At 37.8% G+C, this 19,276-nt stretch overlaps 1 protein-coding gene across 1 annotated transcript in view; it reads left to right on the forward strand.

Annotated features, from left to right (window-relative positions):
- LOC135470985 (membrane-associated guanylate kinase, WW and PDZ domain-containing protein 1-like) overlaps positions 1-19,276 on the forward strand; it is a 77,346-nt gene that overhangs the window by 47,143 nt on the left and 10,927 nt on the right. The window contains exons 11-17 of the mRNA XM_064750034.1: positions 229-429; positions 2,786-3,460; positions 8,231-8,265; positions 8,859-8,979; positions 10,008-10,097; positions 14,082-15,370; positions 18,830-19,037. Of these exons, the coding sequence (XP_064606104.1) occupies positions 229-429; positions 2,786-3,460; positions 8,231-8,265; positions 8,859-8,979; positions 10,008-10,097; positions 14,082-15,370; positions 18,830-19,037 (2,619 nt within the window). The remainder of the gene's footprint in view (positions 1-228; positions 430-2,785; positions 3,461-8,230; positions 8,266-8,858; positions 8,980-10,007; positions 10,098-14,081; positions 15,371-18,829; positions 19,038-19,276) is intronic.

The raw sequence follows: 19,276 nt of genomic DNA on the forward strand, positions 1-19,276 counted from the left end.
CATCAATGTAAGCAATAAATTTATAGCATCATATATCTTGAGTCTTGAGCTAAAGAAGAGTCACAAATGATGTGGGATTCACTCTGATTGTATAAAATTAAGATATCTTTTTGTTTTAAACTAATGTACTTCAGCCTGTACTGTACATATGTTGTGCTTGAACTTTCTTGGAAACCTTAGCAATTGTCTTTTGTTTGCCATGATGGTGTTATCTTGTTTCGCTTGTAGCCTATGAAAGCAGAAAGAAGCCATTTTTCACAAAGAACCCATCAGAGTTAAACGGGGAAACAGTTCGCACAAACTTGGTGAAAAGTTCCAGAGGATTAGGGTTTACCATTGTTGGTGGCAATGAACCTGATCAAGATTTTTTACAGATCAAAAATGTGGTGGAAAATGGGCCAGCTTATCTAGATGGCAGACTCAAAACAGGTACTGTATACTGTTGGAAAAGTTTTCTATATACATGTATTCATAATGTGTATAAACTGTAGTATTCTATGACCTTCCATTTCAGACACAATGTAAAAATATGTTTACCTGAAAGTCTTTAGTGCCTTAAAGAACAAAGGTATCTGGAAAACATTCATGAAACTTTTTCCATTCGAAACTTAGAACTCCTTAAGTCACTCCAGTTGACAATTAACAATTCACTCGCCATACCATTCAAGAATAAGTCAGTCTTTGTTTCTTGAAAACTCTCATGGGATTCATTTTGAGAGAGAAAATACAATTGTAAAAGGATGCAAAAGAAACAGTAATAGCCCTAAACTTGGTCATTGTTGGTATGCCAGGGAAGAAATATGCCAGGGAAGGGGTGGGGGCAGGTCTGGAAAAGATAGCAGATGTCACTTGTCTTTCAACCCCCCAATGACATGAAGCTGGCCTAAGAGTAGCTTGTATGGCAAACATTTGGCCCTGCTGTGGATCCAGGATACAGTAGACCAAATCCATAGAGGCAGAGTCTGTCTGCCATCTTGATCCTGGACAGCAGCAGTCATACACTGGCACCAGATGTGGGTGACCTGGTGGCCCTTCCTGTTACTTTGGGAATAAGGAAGAGGTAACAGTATCTGAGCTGGTATCTGCTGGTTAATTCGATCAGATAAACCAAGAGCCCAAGGTCTCCATGCACCAGAGATTATGTGGGTGTTCCACTAGTGGTGTATAATATGTTTGGAGATACCTGTGGTGTATGGTATGTGAATTAAGTTCCATTAAAAACAGTGTGTGGTGCTTTGAAACCTGGTCCATTTTAGAAAATGTTGATAAAAAATTTTTGAAAATATATCTTTCTTGTATATCACTTATGTCATATAAAGGTCGTAAGAGATAGGATTTGTATAATCTTTTGGCATTTTGGCAATAAATGATTGCTTTTGTCATTTGCATTTATGTCTGTTTCCAAGAGATTCAGTATATCTGTTAACCCAATAAATCGCCAACTGGAATACCCTGTGAAAATTCACACATGTACTCATTACCAATTTTTTGATCTTCAAGAAAATATGTGTGCAACTAAAATAAAGTTCTTCTTCATGATGGAATTGTTTCCATATGACATGAATACACGCGTACAATTCAATAATGTTGAGAAGGATGTTTTCACTGTACAAAACTAGTTTACTATCTAAATGCCTTATAGAACATGTCTTGGATATGGGGTGTTTGATCTGTGCATACAAAAAGATATTAACAGCCTAGGGCTGAATGAGTGGTCTCTGTGATCGTTAGCAACTCTTTTGGCCATGTTAATGATGGCTGTATAAACCTTGGATAAAAAAGGATACATAAAGGTGTATTCAGGTGAAGAATACAGGTACAGTCGTTTTCCACATGTCATTAGACACCAGCTGAGGTAGACTGGGACTGGAATATATGTACCTGTAGAAGTCATGCAGGTAGAAGGTGTTGATCTTCCACTGACAGTAAACATGTAAACTTGGCAATGGCTGGTTACTCTAATGATCTTCTCACCTGTGAAGTGGCGAGGAGGCTCCTTAGCAAGACAGCCTTGATGAGGCCCTACCAAAAACCATCTGCCTGCATACTCACAGGCTGGCAGTCCCACTCACCAAGTATCCATTACACACAAAGAAAAACCATATCTATCAGAGACTTATTAACAACTCCCATATACTTCTCCCTTAATTTATGTCCATTTCAAACGGAAAAATAAAAACGGTTAATATTAGGATCTGTGGTTACCTGTATACTTTAATATCTCTCATGATGGACATAAATGTAATAAATATTGAGTATGTATTGGAGGTATACACATGTGGATATACCTGATAATGAACATATATGTTTATACATGAAGATGCAGATGCCATAAAATATGGTGAGATGGTTGATGAATATAGACTTTAACTATATGTATCTGTATTTATATGTACAAATTGCATTTTACTTTGAACGTAAAACCCAATGAAGAACTTAGGGGAAGTAACTCTTGTGGTCCCTTTCTCTTATGCCTATACCCTTCAAATAGCCAAAGTGGTTCATAATGGAAAATTTATACGAGACACAGATAGTACATGTAGATTGATACAACAAATATTCTGATACTTTGCTGTGAATCAACAGGTTGTGTTGAACTACATTTAAACTGTTGCCTTCATTTTGTGCTCATTGGGTTTTGTTTTTATGAGGAATATATTTTTCCAGCATGTTGTCAGCTACAATCAATTTATTACTGCTTAAAAAAGGAAATGAAGTATATTAAATATATGTAATTAAAGCAGTAAATTTACATGTACAATGCTCTCTGTGTATTGTTCTGTAGGTGATGTGCTGGTCTTTGTCAATGGTCAGTGTGTACTGGGATACACTCATCAGGATGTCATCGCCATATTCCAGGCAATAACTCCAGGATCTGAAGTGGAGCTCGAGGTGTGTAGGGGCTATCCTTTACCCTTTGACCCGGATGACCCTGATACTGAAATTCTCACCACAGTTGCTGTGACAATGCCCCATGGGCCTTTGAACGCAGGCTCCCCAATGTACTCTAGCAATCGTAGTGGACGCAGCAACTCGGATAGACTGAATACTTCGCAGCGTAGCATGAAATCATTACCAGATCTCACAAGATCAGCTGCAGGTATGCAAATTAGCTCTAGCATATCTCAGCCGGATTTCCATCGTGACAGCAACCACAACGACATGGTGGACAATGGTGACACTCCTGATGTGCTGGGTCTTATCAATGGAAAACCTGAAACTCTTAGTGTTAACATTGTTAGGGGTTCAATGGGATTTGGTTTCACGATAGCAGACAGTCCTTATGGTCAAAAAGTCAAACAGATCCTTGATCGTCCACGGTGTAAAAACTTACAGGAAGGAGACATATTGTTAGAAGTGAACCATAACAACGTACGAGATATGTCTCATTCCCTAGTGGCACAATTTCTAAAGGAATGCCCAAAGGAAAAAGAAACAACCATTGTAGTTCAAAGAGGAGGTAGGTTCATTTTGTATTTTTGGTGCTATTTTCTTTCAGCCTTTTATCGTCAAGATTTTAATGGATAACTGCAAATAATTTATTCTCCCAAATATTTTTGTTTGACATGAAGCTATTTTCATACCAAATGCCAGGATGTGAATTCAAGAATTCACATGTGCGTCTCAAATTTTCGATCATCTTGCACATACATCGCCGCGATATTGCTGAAATATTGCCGATGTGGCGTTAAGCCATAATCATTCATTCATTCTTGCACATACATACACTATGGCTGGTGTATTTTCGCCACATTGTTTTTCTGCATTCACATATAGGATACGTGTCTGTGTCCCGTCTCTAATGAATTCTCCTGCAAACCGTACCTGAAAATAGAACTACAAAATAAACAAAATGTAAGGAAGAAATATGTAAGCGCATATATAATGTTTTAAGTGGACTGTTAATACCTTGTTTATGTTCTAAACACCTGTGATAAATTGTGATGAGAGTCTTTTGAGAGACTGTGAAAGTAATATCACAGGGATCTCAGCCAGGATGAATACTACTCAGTGCAATACACATGTGTTAGATCGGACGCATTGCATATTCCCAAGGCAAAACATTCCCAGAGTCACTCATTGCACAATAACACACTTACAAGAGTGCATTGTGCAAACTGTTGCCTTTCTTTTCAAGAACACAGTGACAGGTGTTATTCCAATGGACTGCTCTGTTTTTCTTTCTGTTTTGTTTTTTGAAAATTCTGTTAAAATGAATATGTGTATTTGGTTTTCAGTTAGCATTAGAAAAGGCCAGAACTGTAAAGTACATGTAGGTTGCACTGTAATTTCATAGCCAGGCAATCAAGATAAATGGTCACAAGGAGCAAGGCATTTTTTTTTTTTTTTCAGCCAGCTCTGGTCATTTTGAAAACTGTTTTTTATATAGACTAGTTACTGATGTATATTTTGTCCATTATTTTGATAGTTATCAAGTTGGCTTTCTTGTTGTTGTGAGGGTTGTAGACATAGATCAGACGATAAGTGGAACATGTAGGTTTATTATAAATATACTCCCACTGTGGACCTACGAATGTAAATGTACATGTACACAATACATGTACGACTGTGTATGTGTGTAACTGTATATTTGTTAGGCTTCCCCATGATGCTCTGATATGGTCTTGTATTTACATTTCACATGTGAGCAGAAATGCTCTTGCTTCACCAGCTGTAAGACTTGAACAGTGTCTGCTTGTTTTATTTGGTGCCAGAGGATGTTTTTTCTTTTACCGCTGCTCTCGTAAAACTGGGAAACAAGGTGCCCCCCATCCTCATAATATCTAGACTGTTATGAGGATGTTACTAGGTATTGTTTAGCTATAGACTGATCTGTCAGTCTGTATATAAATTGGTATTTTTAGTGAGCTGATAGCGCTGACAGCTGGGATATTCCCCACCTTTATATATACCTGCTGATAGCTGTATTTATTGATGGGCTGATGTCAGATTTATTTGCCACCTTTTGGATGAAATGGCTTTACAGCAAAACCTCCAATTAAGATGGTGGTTCATGCGAGTGGAAAACTGGCATGTACTACCTTAATTCCTCAACCTTATCGCATATGAAAGAGCAAATTTCAGTGCAATTTATGAACATTCTTAATATGATTTTGGAGAGAGAAAAAAACATTGTTTGGATTGGCCAATTTGAAAAGAAAAAATGTACAATTTTATCAGTCTACACAGAATAATGCCTTCAGAATATGCGTGAATGAACACTTTGCAAACATGCTAAAGGGTTCAAGAATTGCTGTACTTAATGATGATGACATACCATCCATGAGTTTATGACCTGTTCTGTAGATCACTTTAATATGGTGAGCTGATAAGACATTGAAAATTGGCTTCTTGGATAAACCCACATTTATAATTAAAAGGTCTTAAGGAAAAGACCATGTTACATGTTCTGTCAAGATTTAATTTGAATCAAGTTTTATTAAATTATCAGCAGAAAAAAGGGAAATCTATAAGAGATGTTGTTATTTTAGGAAGTCATTACGTACTCACAAAATAATTACCTAAATGTACATGTATATCATGCTTTACAAGAAACCAGAAAAAGATTGGACATTATCAATACTGCTGTAATTCTTTAAATGTTTCGCTTGTTTGAAAGGTGTTATTCTGTGTAGACTGATAAAATTATACTTTTGGTAAAGCCCTAAGATTGACCAATCCAACCAATGTATAAATATGCTTAAATTGTACTGAAATTTGCTTTTTCATATGCAAAAACAGTGAGGAATTAGGGTACTGTAATTCTGCACCCTAATGTATGAACAGGAATTTATTTATGTTGTGGAAATTCCTGCACTATAATTTTGAACATTCAAAAAAAGAGAAAAAGAGAAAAAAAAAAACACATTTACATATAAATACTTCATTCCAGGGATAGTTTCAATCTTCAAATTTTCTTATTTTCAAAGTCCTTATAATGAACATTGAAAAATATAAAAAAAATAGTATCATTGCTAACCTGACAGCTGCTGTGTAAGGGAAAAATTCAGCTTAGCATTACATATTTACCCATCATCAGTGAAAATTTCTACTTTAAGTCTTTAAATACCTTCATGAAATTTGCAGACTTCACTTCACTTTCTGTCCATGTGTACACTGTTAAAACTTCTGTGAAAAAGTATTTATCATGCCAGCTATAATCATTTTAGTGGTAGTTTGGATTAATCTGTGCTTGTAAAGCATCTGTGAAATAATAAATATTCTATGCTTTAATTGGATCAGACAATACGTACTTGTTCATATGGACACCAGATGTTATTAATTACTGTTTGTGCACTCTTATTTGGGATTGTTTATGGCATGGTCATAATAAAATGTGTTGCTTTTGGAGACTAGTTGTACACTATTGGCTGTGAAGAACATTGAAGTGACAGCCTAGGATTTAACTCAGGAGGTCTTTCTTGGAGCCTGTGTTTGTTCTTGTGAGCTGTTCATTTACCTCTTTAGCTACTCTGGAACTTGGAGGAATCGTTGCAGCCGTTTCCACTTAATATTTCAAAGGCCAAATTCTGAGAAACTTATCCAGAATTTGTATTTTCAGACTGATAGTTGTCGGTGTTCATTTCTGTTTATCTTAAGCATATTTTAGCTCCAAAAACATCCGTTTCCTCATAAATCTAGCTCATTGCAGGAGCATAAAAGTACATGAATGTTGCATGCCACCTAGTAAAGGTATACATCTGTATACTGTAAAACAGCGAGAGCTAGTGAAGTGGGTCATGCAAGTAGTACAGTACATTGGGTAGAATCACATAGTTTTCTTACTTTGGAACTTTATTTTTGCCTGTGTGAGTTGAACTGTGGGATACTGATGAGTGGGAGTTTTGAAAATGGCATGCTCCTCTATGGGGAGAATTACCCATGATTATATCCTAGGAGCCAGGCAGCCAATGTAAACATGTGCCTGTTAAGGCTGCAGAGCTGCCACATTGAAATGGGAGGAGATACACTGATAAAAATATACTCAAAACAAAACTATATTTAAACATCTTGGTGTGTTGGATTACCCTTCACAGAGATCTGCCATCTCGTCTGCACTGAGGCTATTTACTGGGAGCCGGGTGGAATTCATGTGGGATAAAGTGGTAGTGTAAGAACTGAGATCACCACTGATTATTACACGGTGAATCTCAGCAAAACACCCAAGTAAATATGTATATACCAGTCAAATCACAAGAATGATCCGTCGGGAAATAACGGCATACTAACACCTGATGGTTACAGACATCTAGTTTTGTTAGCTTTTGTCAGCAAATAAAGTTGTTTCTCGCTTACGATGTCAAATGACTTTTAGCAGTACATCATGTATAAATGTGTATATTTCAGCTTCATAAAGTTGCTTTTATGTTAACATGTGCATAACTAGATAAATAGTTGCTGCTGTACACCTGACCATGTCCAAAATGTAGCTCCCTCTCAGGTGAATTATTGGGACCATTTAACCAAGCTAAAATTTTGTCTTATCTCTTCCTCTTAACTCACATACTGATAATGGTTAGTTGGCAGGGAGAACTTCTTATCTTTGTTTTCTCACCTGTGCAAAATGGTGAACTGATAGATGCCCTAATTACTTTGGTTATTTAGCTTCTGTTTGATTTATCACTGAGTGTGTAATGTATATATCTGGGATAGCTCCCTTGGTCAGGGCTGTGGGTGGGTGATCAGTGAGAGGTTTGGGTACAAGTAAGTCCTGGTGGATTAACTGGAACTTGATCAGGGGAGCAATGAGGTTAAGGCTAGCATACATGTCCAGATGTGTTGTTGAAGCCATTTGTCATGAAGCTAGCCAAGGGCTGATGGTTAAAACAGAGGCTGAAGGCATTGGCTGATTTTCCATTGCCCGATTTTCCATTGCCCGAAGAAAATACACACCCTCAGGCTTTCTCACTGATGATACTTGTACAGTCCCTACTAGAAATACCTCGACTTGATTTTTGGGAACAAAGAAGTTGAAAAAATAAATTTTTTCAATAAGTCACTATACCTGTACATATGCTCCTGTTATTGTGTTTTGTGGTTTTTTTTGGTTCTTGTTTTTTGGCTCTTTTTGGTTCTTGTTTTTTGGCTCTTTTACTGTCTGCGTGAAATACACAAAAGGTGTACATGCGGCACTATATATCATTAACTAATGATTGAGAACATTTAGTAAATTTAAAGGTAGAGTACATTAAATTGATATAATACATGTAGTTATAATTTGTCCTTACAGGTACTCCAGGAAGAAGCAAGAAACCTTCAAAACCAGTGAGTTACACATCACTACCAATGAAAAATGTGACGTTACCACTTTCAAAAACTTTGTAAATATTTCGTAACTTTTTATTTCTTAGAAATGACGTTGCCTTATGGTGCTGTAACCTACAGGCAACGTCATGCACATGTTGGAGAAATATTACTGTAAGAGAAAGTTTTTGGAAAGTGGCCCTGGAGCGGGTAGAAGAAGATTGATGTTTTGTGACCATGCATATGCACCAGATATATGCATGTGTCTCTCCATTTGTGGGTATAGCAAATATATCTATTTCTCTCCTAATGCTGATTACATGAATGATTAATGATAGTGTTCCAGAATACAGATGAGCTTATTAACTCATGGTGGCCGTGCTGACTGGAGATTATATTATCTGAAGATAAGAGATTATCTGCTGGTACCGCAAATACGTATATAACAGTATCCAACATGAAGGTATCTGCCAGGCATGATTGTTTTCATTTGTGGAGTGTATTGAAAATTTTCTTACCTTACTGGCCACATTATTCAACATTTTCATACAAGAATTGAATTTTATAAAAAGTGATACTAAAAATGTTCTGACAAACCTGATGTTTACTTTCAGCCAAAGACACCTGATGAGGTGAGACAGAAGTCATTAGGAGACACCAGTTTCTCGAGTGCTCCAGGTGCATATTTCTTTTCTGGGGCCGATCGGGATTCCCAGCATGGATCTAACCTTTCAGGTGAGACTACATGTTCCTTGTTACAATGGATAACACATAAGGGTACTGTTGGTTCCCCTTGTTCTACATTGTTGTGATCGGGATGTTTGAATAATGAAGCCACCAGACAAAATAAAGAAGGTACATTATGGTCTTTAAAATACATTATGGTCTTTAAAATATGTAAATGTATTTATTATTTGGCCATTACATTGCCCTTTCACATTATATAGCCTTACATACTGGTAACAAATTGTACAAAATATATTTAAATACATCTTTGTGGATGGTTAGGGAGTATCTTCTATTTTATTCCAGTCCACATGTGTCTAGGTGTAGATAGGGTGTATTTGGTGTGCTGTAGGCAGTGCCAGGAACATAATATTCTATGCTGTGTACAGGCATGTTAGCTTTAGTGTCCAAGGTTAGTGTAGACACATGGTCTGGTGGGTGTACTTGAGATAAGTGGTAACAAGTAAAGGGTCTGTGTTAGCAATTAGCCAGAGGACATGAGCAATTCTCCACAGATATTTGGGCAGGTTAAAGCCCCCTGTCTTCAGTTTCAGGAACATGTACATGTAGCTATATTTATCTGTGCCAAGCACCTTGTTGAACAAATCTGGTACAAGCAAGTGGACAATCATCAAAGGCTTTGGAGATGTTAGCCTTACAACATTTGGTCAGCTGTTCCAGGATATGAGCTGGGAAATTTCTGCTACATGCATTAGAATTTGAAGCAATGGTTAATGGGTATAACCAGTTCAATAGAATCTTAAAGGAGATACTAAACTTGGAAAATCCTTCAGGCTTTAAAACAGGTTTCTAATGGAATCAGATGTTGTCTAATAAAATTGTATTTCTTTCTGTTAATTCATTCAAAATTGTACACATCATGCAAATGTACAAAAAAAAAATCATAATAAAATTTTTAAAAAGTAAATAATGCTGTTGAAGATCTATATCTTCATACCAGCAAAGTCCCTTGTAATACCTTGAGAGCGTATGCATTTACCCATTCTGCCTCTAATTTATACTTTTTACTTTACCAGACAAATTGGATGATAGTATTGTAAGTAACAGGAGCACTGTGTCTGGTCACATGGAAAATACAAGGCATCAACATCCACCCCACATGCCAGGTATGCCCTGTTTTTGTATGATTTAATAGTTTACGTTGCAAGTTAAATTAAAATGCCGCTTTTGTCTAGATTAATGTGACTGGTTCATTGTCTGCTTAACGTTGTGTGAAACAATATACAAATAGATTTAAAAGAATTTTTATGATGGATATGTGTGAAAGAAAAAAGGTTGATCTAATCTTGTCTGCTTTCTGATATTGCTTGTAAGCATTCAAAGATGTAGAGATTTTGGGGATACTGTGGTAAATGAATCTTCCTTTAACCCTTAAGCCTTTATTGCTTGATAATATTCCTGAATTACCATCTGTGTTAAAAGGCCAACCACCTGACTGCCAAGCATAGTCTCCTTCTTGCGGCTGTTTCTAGTTACAGCTCTGGTATTCAACGCTGCCATTCATCCAAATTATTGCTGAGACTTCCTGTTTGACTTATCTAACATAAGGCACTGGGTTATTCCAGAATTTATTGCCCTGTTCAAGAGGCATATGGTCTTGTTGAGAGACAAAGAATTATCTACATGGAGTGGATGTAATTGACTGAGATAGAAGGGTAATTGAATTTATATCAGTTGTTGCCTGGTATCTGACAGAAGAAGTTAACCATAGTCCTAAGGGGAACCTAGAAGATCAGATCAGAGGGTTTGCTAACTGGTCCCATACTGTGCCCAAAGTAGCACTGAATAGGATTGTATTTGTTTTCAGCGGTAGAAAATATTCAAAGAGAATTTGTCAAAGTGTTTCTCAAAGTGTTTCTCTTCTGTCAAAGAAGGTCAAAGTGTTTCTCTTCTGTGTGTTTGTATTTGAGAATTTGAAGTTGACCAGTCATTTATGCAGCCGTTCAGACGAGTGTTTCACAGCAAAACCTACAAAGCATTGTCATATGAAATCACCCAGAGGCTCCCAGTTGAACAGTTCAGATTTGCTATAAATTTTAACTGCAGTTACCCGCTCATTTCTCATGAACACATGTAAATGTTCCATATTCATAACTAACATTTATGTCCTGATGACCTTTTAGCTTTTTCAGGTTAAAAATTAAATTAAAAACTAAACTATTAAAGTAAAAATTTATAATTTTAGGTGTGTTCATCAGACGTGTACACGTAGATACATGTAGTGAAAATTGAGATAATTGACTTTATGATTTACTTGTAATATTTCCAGAACTGGTTGATTTTTGCACAAGAGTTTTTGCTGGAACCTTTTTGCATGAAAGGTTCCAGCACAGTACAATCTCATGTACCTCTCAGGAAACATGTGATCACGTATAACTACATGTATTGCGCATATTCCAAGTTCATAAGAGTGAGCAGTAGATGTTTTATTAATACCAGGTACCATGCTGTCTTTGTGCACTTTCATACATATCATTTGTAGTGCAGTCAGCTGTTTGAATCCTGTCGTTGGCTTTTTTGTCCAGTTTAGGTGTCAAGTGGAATATCACTATCAAGGTGCATAAGCCAACTGGCGACATTGTTCATCACGCCACTGGCATCCAACATTATCAATTATCGGCAGTTTTATTGTCTGAAAAGCTTCCCTATGATTCAAGAATTTGGCTCCATTTTATTCAGTTCAAAGAAACACCTGCAAACGAGTAGAAGAGGTTTAGGGTGCATTTTTATGATGGTATTTTTTTTTGCTTTCTTTCACTTTAATAATGATATCTCTGAAATGTCAAGAACATGTAGGTGAAGCTAGTTCAGGGCAGCATAATAATATTGTGAAGTACACAACTGTTTTTCCGTCTCACTTTTAGTGATAGCACACTTGGTGGTCGACATGCTCATTGGCGACAATGTGCACTAGTGTTGTTTCTGAGATGAATTAGTCATCTGAAGAAGGATAATCAACCATCTCCTATGTTTTTCGTCGGTATGTCTGTTCCAGTTTTCGGCTCATTATGTTGTTGCCCAGCCAATTGATGTTGTTGTTTGTTGAGGTGAAGCTTTAGTGCTGTAAGGTGGAAGGGAAATGGCAATGTTATGCCAACTTTTAAGCAGTATAGATAAGAAGCTGTCTGTCATTTTTGGAGATAAGCCTGTTCATTAGGAGGGTGCAAGATGGGGTTAGTCTGCTTGTACATGTATATGTGCCAGGTGTGTACGGGTTTATCGCCCGTCAAATGTGCTTTTGCTCGGGAGGTTTCTCCTGATAGACTGCTTAGATATGGTTTATATACCATTATTCCCAGTTTCATCAGGATTAGACTTTGCATCTAGTTCAAAAACTTTTTCTTTGTCCCTCAGTTCATGTTTTTTTTTTTTTTCTTTTTTTTTAAGTTTATTTTGGGAGAAATGGCTTGGAAATGTTAACAAATGTGGTTGTACATGTAGCATGAAGAAAGATCATTAGACAATGCTGAACAGCTTTTCAATTTCAGGTGCCATCAGGGAAATTCTTGACTTGTCCATCTCAGCCTTATCCCCCCTCCATATGTACATGTGTACACTTCTGTCAGGTTAACTGATATTACTTATGCCTTCTGGAGTAAGTAAGGTGGATTGCAAATGGGCCTCCTATTTCCATAGCAACAGGCTCTTGGATAGCTGATAGGGGTGGAAATGTGGCTTTGGTTTGTTTAGCTTAGATCTAAGTTTGCCTGTGAAGGTGTCTGGCTGGTCTGCTTGATTTGGACTGAGGGCCTGCTAACCAAGAGTGTGGGCACATGTTGTAATTCTGCAGTACCCCTACCTGATGAAGTGTGGTGGACCACGGCCTTCTGTGAACCAGTAAATTTGACCTGCTGGCTGTGGGCTGCTCTTCATGTACTTCTGCAGACCCAGCACATAAAGATTCAGGAGATGCAACTGTTCTAGGCTCTCTGTGATATTGCATCGAGAGATCCTGGTTGCCAGAAGATCGAAGACTCTACTGGGTGAAATTTGAACATTTGAATCAGTTACATTCTTGAACAAGATAAGCTTGATAAGCTTTGCCATGTGATCTTCACCTTGGGAATCCTGTCTTGGGCTGTCCGTTTGCCTTGGATTTAAAGCCTTGGATGTTGTTCGAATATTATGATACTCTGGAGTAAATATTAAGGTGTGCATATGCCAGTTGTTTAATATCTTAGCATTTACAAACATTCCAAAGAATCACTGGTAGAGGATTGATATATTCTCATGCTTCATTACTACGGCATGTCTGTGCAATATTTTAAGGCTAATTCAGGGGATATGGTATAAGTACGTGTAACATGATCCAGCTTTCATTCAAGTGTCTCTGTTTTTTTTCTGCAATCTTTTAGATTGCAAATGCTTCAAAAGGCCAGGACAAAGCTGACAAAGTATTGCCTGGAAGCAAAGTTCCTCAAGGATTTTAAAACAGCTACCATATGGTTGATCCTTGTCTTCAACTTCCTTTGACAGGAAGTAAGCAAGTGCATTGGGATAATATGGTATATTTGGATGAAGATCAGAAAAAATATTGCTGGCATTAAGACAGAGGTAAAGAGACATATGGCTTCAATGCACTGCAATTGTGGTCACTGCTTCCCTGTACTGGCATTTCTCTGTTTTTCCCATCCAGGAATGCGTTGTATGTTGTTATGCCAGTGATATACTCTAGAAAGCGGCCTAGGGGGCACATAGCCTGCTGTGGAATGCAAGACGTTGTAGGATATGAGTGTCAGGCAAAACAGAGGGCTTAGAAGTACTGGCCTTAACCTGTGTATTTGTCTAAACAACATAATCATGGGGCTGTGTGTTACTGTGCTGCTCCTATTGGGGCGTACCTGTGCTCCGGGCTGTCCCGACTTCTGATAGTACAACCCTAGACAACAACCGGACAACTGAGCTCATGCTGTGATCGTACACTGATTCATCATGACATCTGTGCGATTAAAACTCTAAGGCGGCTTTGTGTGGAGCAGACCCGATACTTTTGATTTATTCTTTCTGTAATGTCCATGTGTATGTATGCTTCTGTATTGAAATGCCGAGTAAGAAAGATTCGTTTTTCAAATTGTTTTGTTTACCCACAGCTGTCTCTGAAGATGCAAGTGAGACCACAACTGATTCTTCAGTGTTTCGGAGCAAAACACCAACAGACTCCTATAATAGCTCCAGACCCAAGACTCCAAATTCAATGGATTCAAGATCTAAGACCCCAACATTTACTGATAATCGACCAAAGACACCAACACGGTTTGACGGTCAGTTGGTGGACAACAGATCCAAAGTTCTTTCACCTGGACTTAATCGTTCTCAACAGATGGAAAGGTTGGACAAAATTGCAAGTGATTTACACCCATCTCAAAAAGAATTCTCGCCTCCTCGTGAAAATGGTGGACCTGGAATGTTTTTTAATCGTGAATCAAATAATTCTAGGGTTGATTTTAGTTCAAATTCTAGCCATGTGGACCATTCAACAAGACCTCCCCCAGGTCCAAGGGGAGACAACAGATGGGTCGACCACAGTCCACGAGGGGACAATAGGTACAGACCTGACTTCAGACAGCATCAGTATCCTTGGTCAAATTTTGCTATGCACAATTCTGGGGAAAGAAGAGACTTTGATAGGGATACATCAAGCCGCTATGATAGAACTGACCACGCCCGACCAGGGCAATTTCGCAGTCGAACTCCTGGACCTGAAATGATGGGGCGGAACACTGGGCCAGATTACTGGCCAGAAGTTCACCGCCCCAAAACTCCCACAGCCCATGATATGAGGAGTAAAACCCCAATACCCACTTCATCGAACTATGCTCAAAATTCTAGTGCTATACCAGATTTCATTCCTTCATCAAGGTATAATTCGCAATTCCACAATAATCATGTGAACGGACCACCTGCATATCGGGCAAACTATAACAGTGGACCTTATAATAATCGACCCTGGGCGCCAGGGGGACATAACCCAGGACACTCACATCCAGGGTCGCCCTACTCCTCACCACCAATGAGGAGGCCTGATGGAACATATGAAAGTCCAACATATATCCAACATGAACGTTTTGGCAGCCACGTTAACAACTTCCAGGGTGGAGCGCCCATGGATCCGTCAAGAGTTTACCAGCATGGGTCACCTGGTGGCACTGCCCGTCCCTCCAGACAGAGCACTTCCTTTGAGACAGAAGAACCAACACCTAGTAACATTACCAGAGTTCCTCGAAGGTTTCCTCCAGCGCCAAGTTCAGGAAACCAGTCCCCGCGCAGCTACAGTCGTCTCTCTGATGATGACAGAGTGCAAGAAATGAATGTTGTTCTGACAAGGCAGGAAAGTGGCTTTGGCTTCAGAATCATTGGAGGAACAGAAGAAGGATCACAGGTAAGACAACTACATTCGTATACCAAGGATAGTTTTCATTTACTGTTGAATTAGAAGTATCTGATTTCATATGTAAAATCACGTAGAACTGGAATAGTAAATTTAGATTATTGATGACTGGAGTAGCAGATAAACATGTGCTACTCATTTGCGTCATTTATGTTTAATATTACCTCTTGTAAATTGTGGAAACATGGCAATTAAATGTTTCTCTATTAATACAGGTGTACATAGTTCCTGATTAGATAGATTTTTACATGAAAACACTATGTATGCATGCTCCACAGACAAACTTTAAAAACTTAAAAATAGACCTACGGTACATTCATGTAGAAACACAGCCAAACACATGTACATTGTATTTGGCCCGAAATCAAATGTTTCCCCACAGCCACAAGTTAGCCCTCTTTGAAGGTTGATGTTCTACATGACATAACATGCTTCTTGTAACATTATTACTGACAGTGGTGCTGTTGATTTTACATCTTTAAGGATAATACACCAACTTGTTTCCTTTAACGTTTTCTGTGTAGCTAATGAGTCTATCTGACACTTGTAACAGTTAAGTAAACATGATTTTGGTGTAGTTATGCTGTTTACACCTGTTCATGCTTCTCAACTGTCACTTAGGCATGTGACCAATAGTATATGTAGCAAACAGGTAGATAACCCAGATAGAACATTACTGCAGGTGTGGAACTGTAAACGTAATTGGTGATGACAGGTGAATGTGACTTATGTTCAAGACTTCCCAAATTGCCAAGCTTAAAGTTTCTCTGTGATGAGAATCCCTAACCAAAGTGCTGAAATCTTCATTGACATCCCTATTTATTCAATCTGACAGACTAGATATGATCATGACAATTGTTAGTAGGTGGGCAATACATGTAAGTCAGTTTTGTGTAACTCACATACTGCCTGATCTCCATATACGTATATGTATTTGTTTTGAAAAATTGCTAAGCAGCCTGTGCATGTACATGTACTTAGGTGTGAAATACTGGGAGCTTGCAAAAATAAATTAAACTATAAGCTATATTCTAATAATTTAGTTAGATTGATAGTAAACTTGAATCATCTGCTAAGCAACCCATTTGAAAGGGTTGTGTTTCAGAAGTTAACAAAAAAAGAAGAATGATTTCATAACTGTTCAAATGCTCTAATCTGTAGGACCAAGGAAAATTATGGTTACGTTCAAAACCAAAGATTATTGCCAAAAATATGTTTAGAGCTCCATTTATCTATGGGAAAAGCTTTAAGGTGCTTTATGCCTACTCTGACCTGACACACAACAGTATTGCTGTGCCCCAGGCTATTAGAGGCTTAGTATGGTACATGAACGTGTGTCATTTTGGCTGTATCCTGTACTGTTGGGTTACATGAGCTTTCCAAAGTAGGGGCTGTAATTGTTTATCTAGCACAATGCATTGAGTTACACATAGAAGCCGGAGCTCATGGATACATGGTTGTGTGTATTAGTTGTCGGAGAAATGTCTAAACACGTAGGTGTAAATGAAGGGAATGCTTGCTGGCGTGGATGCCATGTGGCCCTTGTTCATGTGGGAGTAGATGCACATGCTGGCTGGCTTGTTATATGCTCATTGTGAAAATCCTGAACTCAGAACCTTATTATATACAAAAGCTCTACATTGTACTGACATTCAAGTGTAGTTCTCTTTACTGTTGATAGTTTAAATCAGAAAATCAATGACAAAGTAGCAAGTACAGTACAGGATAATATCTGTGTAAGTGTAGAGCCTATATTTAAGCATGTGTAGAATAAAACTTTCCATTTTTTTTTTCGACCTTTTTGATTATTACTTTGTATTTTTAATCGTAGATTAATTTACCTCTCTGTTTAACATGATTTTTGAAACAAAATTACATACATGTATGGAAACTTCATGAAAGATGCCACATGTATATTAAAGTTTATTTCTGAATGCAATGAATGAAAATATACATTCTCCAATCAACGTACCATGCAGGTGTGCACATACATCTACATGTGTAATTATAGTGTTATGATGTCAGATGAACAGACATTTTTGTTTTGCAAAAGTTAATATTTGGTAAGATTTGATGTACAGGTTTGAAACCAAGACATCGGTGTAATTTCTCAAACACACCCCAAAAAATATAGTTTTTGTGAAATTCCTGCTACGACCATTCTAGTTTGGACATCAAAAGGCAGACCCTGGCCTGGCTGACTTCATAGTTGGCAGATTTTTGGTCTAGGAGTCTCAAATCTCCCCAGCCTCTATAACATCTTTTCATCTGTCAAGTGTCTATGTAAAATATGAAATACAATAGATTCCTCCACTCATGAAAACTACTGCTGTCATATATTGCAAATATACATGCATGATTATTTATTTTATTTGTAACGAAGTAATTTCATGTAAGGCATTCCCTCTTTAATAACATTATGTACAGTACTTGTATGCAGCATGATGACAATTTGTCTGGAGACAAGTGCCTTTACTCCTGTGGTATTTTATATACTTGTGTGTGCAATATACTGTGCATATGGTGTGTTCTATTGACTAGTTAATTACAGGTAGGTTTGGCCGTATGTGGGAAGGTCTGACAGCAACCTGCAGATGGTCATTTGTTTCCTTTGGGCTGTGCCCAGTTTCCTCCCACCGTAATGCTGGCCACTGTCATATAAGTGAAATATTCTTGAATACTGCGTAAAACACCAATCAAATAAATAAATAGAGGTAGGTTTGCAGGTGGAGGCACATGCCTATGTACATGGTTGATGATTACCAGGTACATGTATCTTGTGCATGTTGTATTCTTAGCTATGTACTGTACTTTGATTCTCATTAATACCATGAGTATTCAAGATCATCTGTTAGTTATAATTACTAAATTGCCAACAAATTTGGGTTATCTGATTAGAAATCATAACCATCTGAGACAAAAGGTATGAAAGATGACATGCCTATATAGGAAATAACAGCTTTATGTGCACCTTGTATTAGATTAAAGAATACTAAACAAACTTGAAATGAATTACATGCAGTGATAAATAAAACATTTGAGGAGATGCATTTATAAATATAGAATCTTCTAAACAGTATGAAAATTTCAAACTTGCAATTACACATTACATTCCTGTTGTAATCAGTAACCTGTAGATTTTCACATGGTGGAGCTGTGGTGGATTTAGATATTAAGAGATTTTTTTGTGCATTGCTTCATCGATGACATACACGTATGTGGTCTACTGTTGAAGCTGCTGTGGAATGCTCATGTCTTGGGAATGGCGCGCGTTCACTAAAGCGGCTACTAGAGATCAAAAGCTGATATTAAAGTCAACCATGAAATTCAAGAAATAATATATAATATATTCACAAAATTTTAAAATGTGTACTACATACATGTACATTTATATGAACAGAGAATCAGCTGCAGTGTTAACACCCATGATGTTCTCTGCTATGTCTTCAGGTGTCCGTGGGCCACATTGTGCCAGGTGGTGCTGCTGATTTGGATGGACGGATAAGGACGCATGATGAGATCATCTCTGTAGATGGCCAGATAGTTTTAAATCAGTCACACCGCAAGGTTGTGGAGTTGATGGGCAATGCAGCGATGAATGGGCGTGTCTCATTAGGGTTGAGGAGACGACTGGGTGGCTCAGCAGGACCTCCCCCAGGTAAGTAAATCATCAGTTTTACCTGTTTCTGAAAATTTCAGTGTGTTAGTTCTGTTAAAATTTGTCCTTTATGGCTTAGAACATTTGATGAAACCCACATCTCTTTCCATTCCCTTAATTCAGGTGTTAATTTTAGGTTAACTTATTTAATTGGTGAGTTTACATAGTTTTTTGTCACCAGAGATCATTGTCAACAAAGTATTAAAAATATCATTTGTGGCATGAATCACCTGTAAAGT

The sequence above is a fragment of the Liolophura sinensis genome, chromosome 7, assembly GCF_032854445.1.
Source record: "Liolophura sinensis isolate JHLJ2023 chromosome 7, CUHK_Ljap_v2, whole genome shotgun sequence".
Lineage (NCBI taxonomy): Eukaryota > Metazoa > Mollusca > Polyplacophora > Chitonida > Chitonidae > Liolophura > Liolophura sinensis.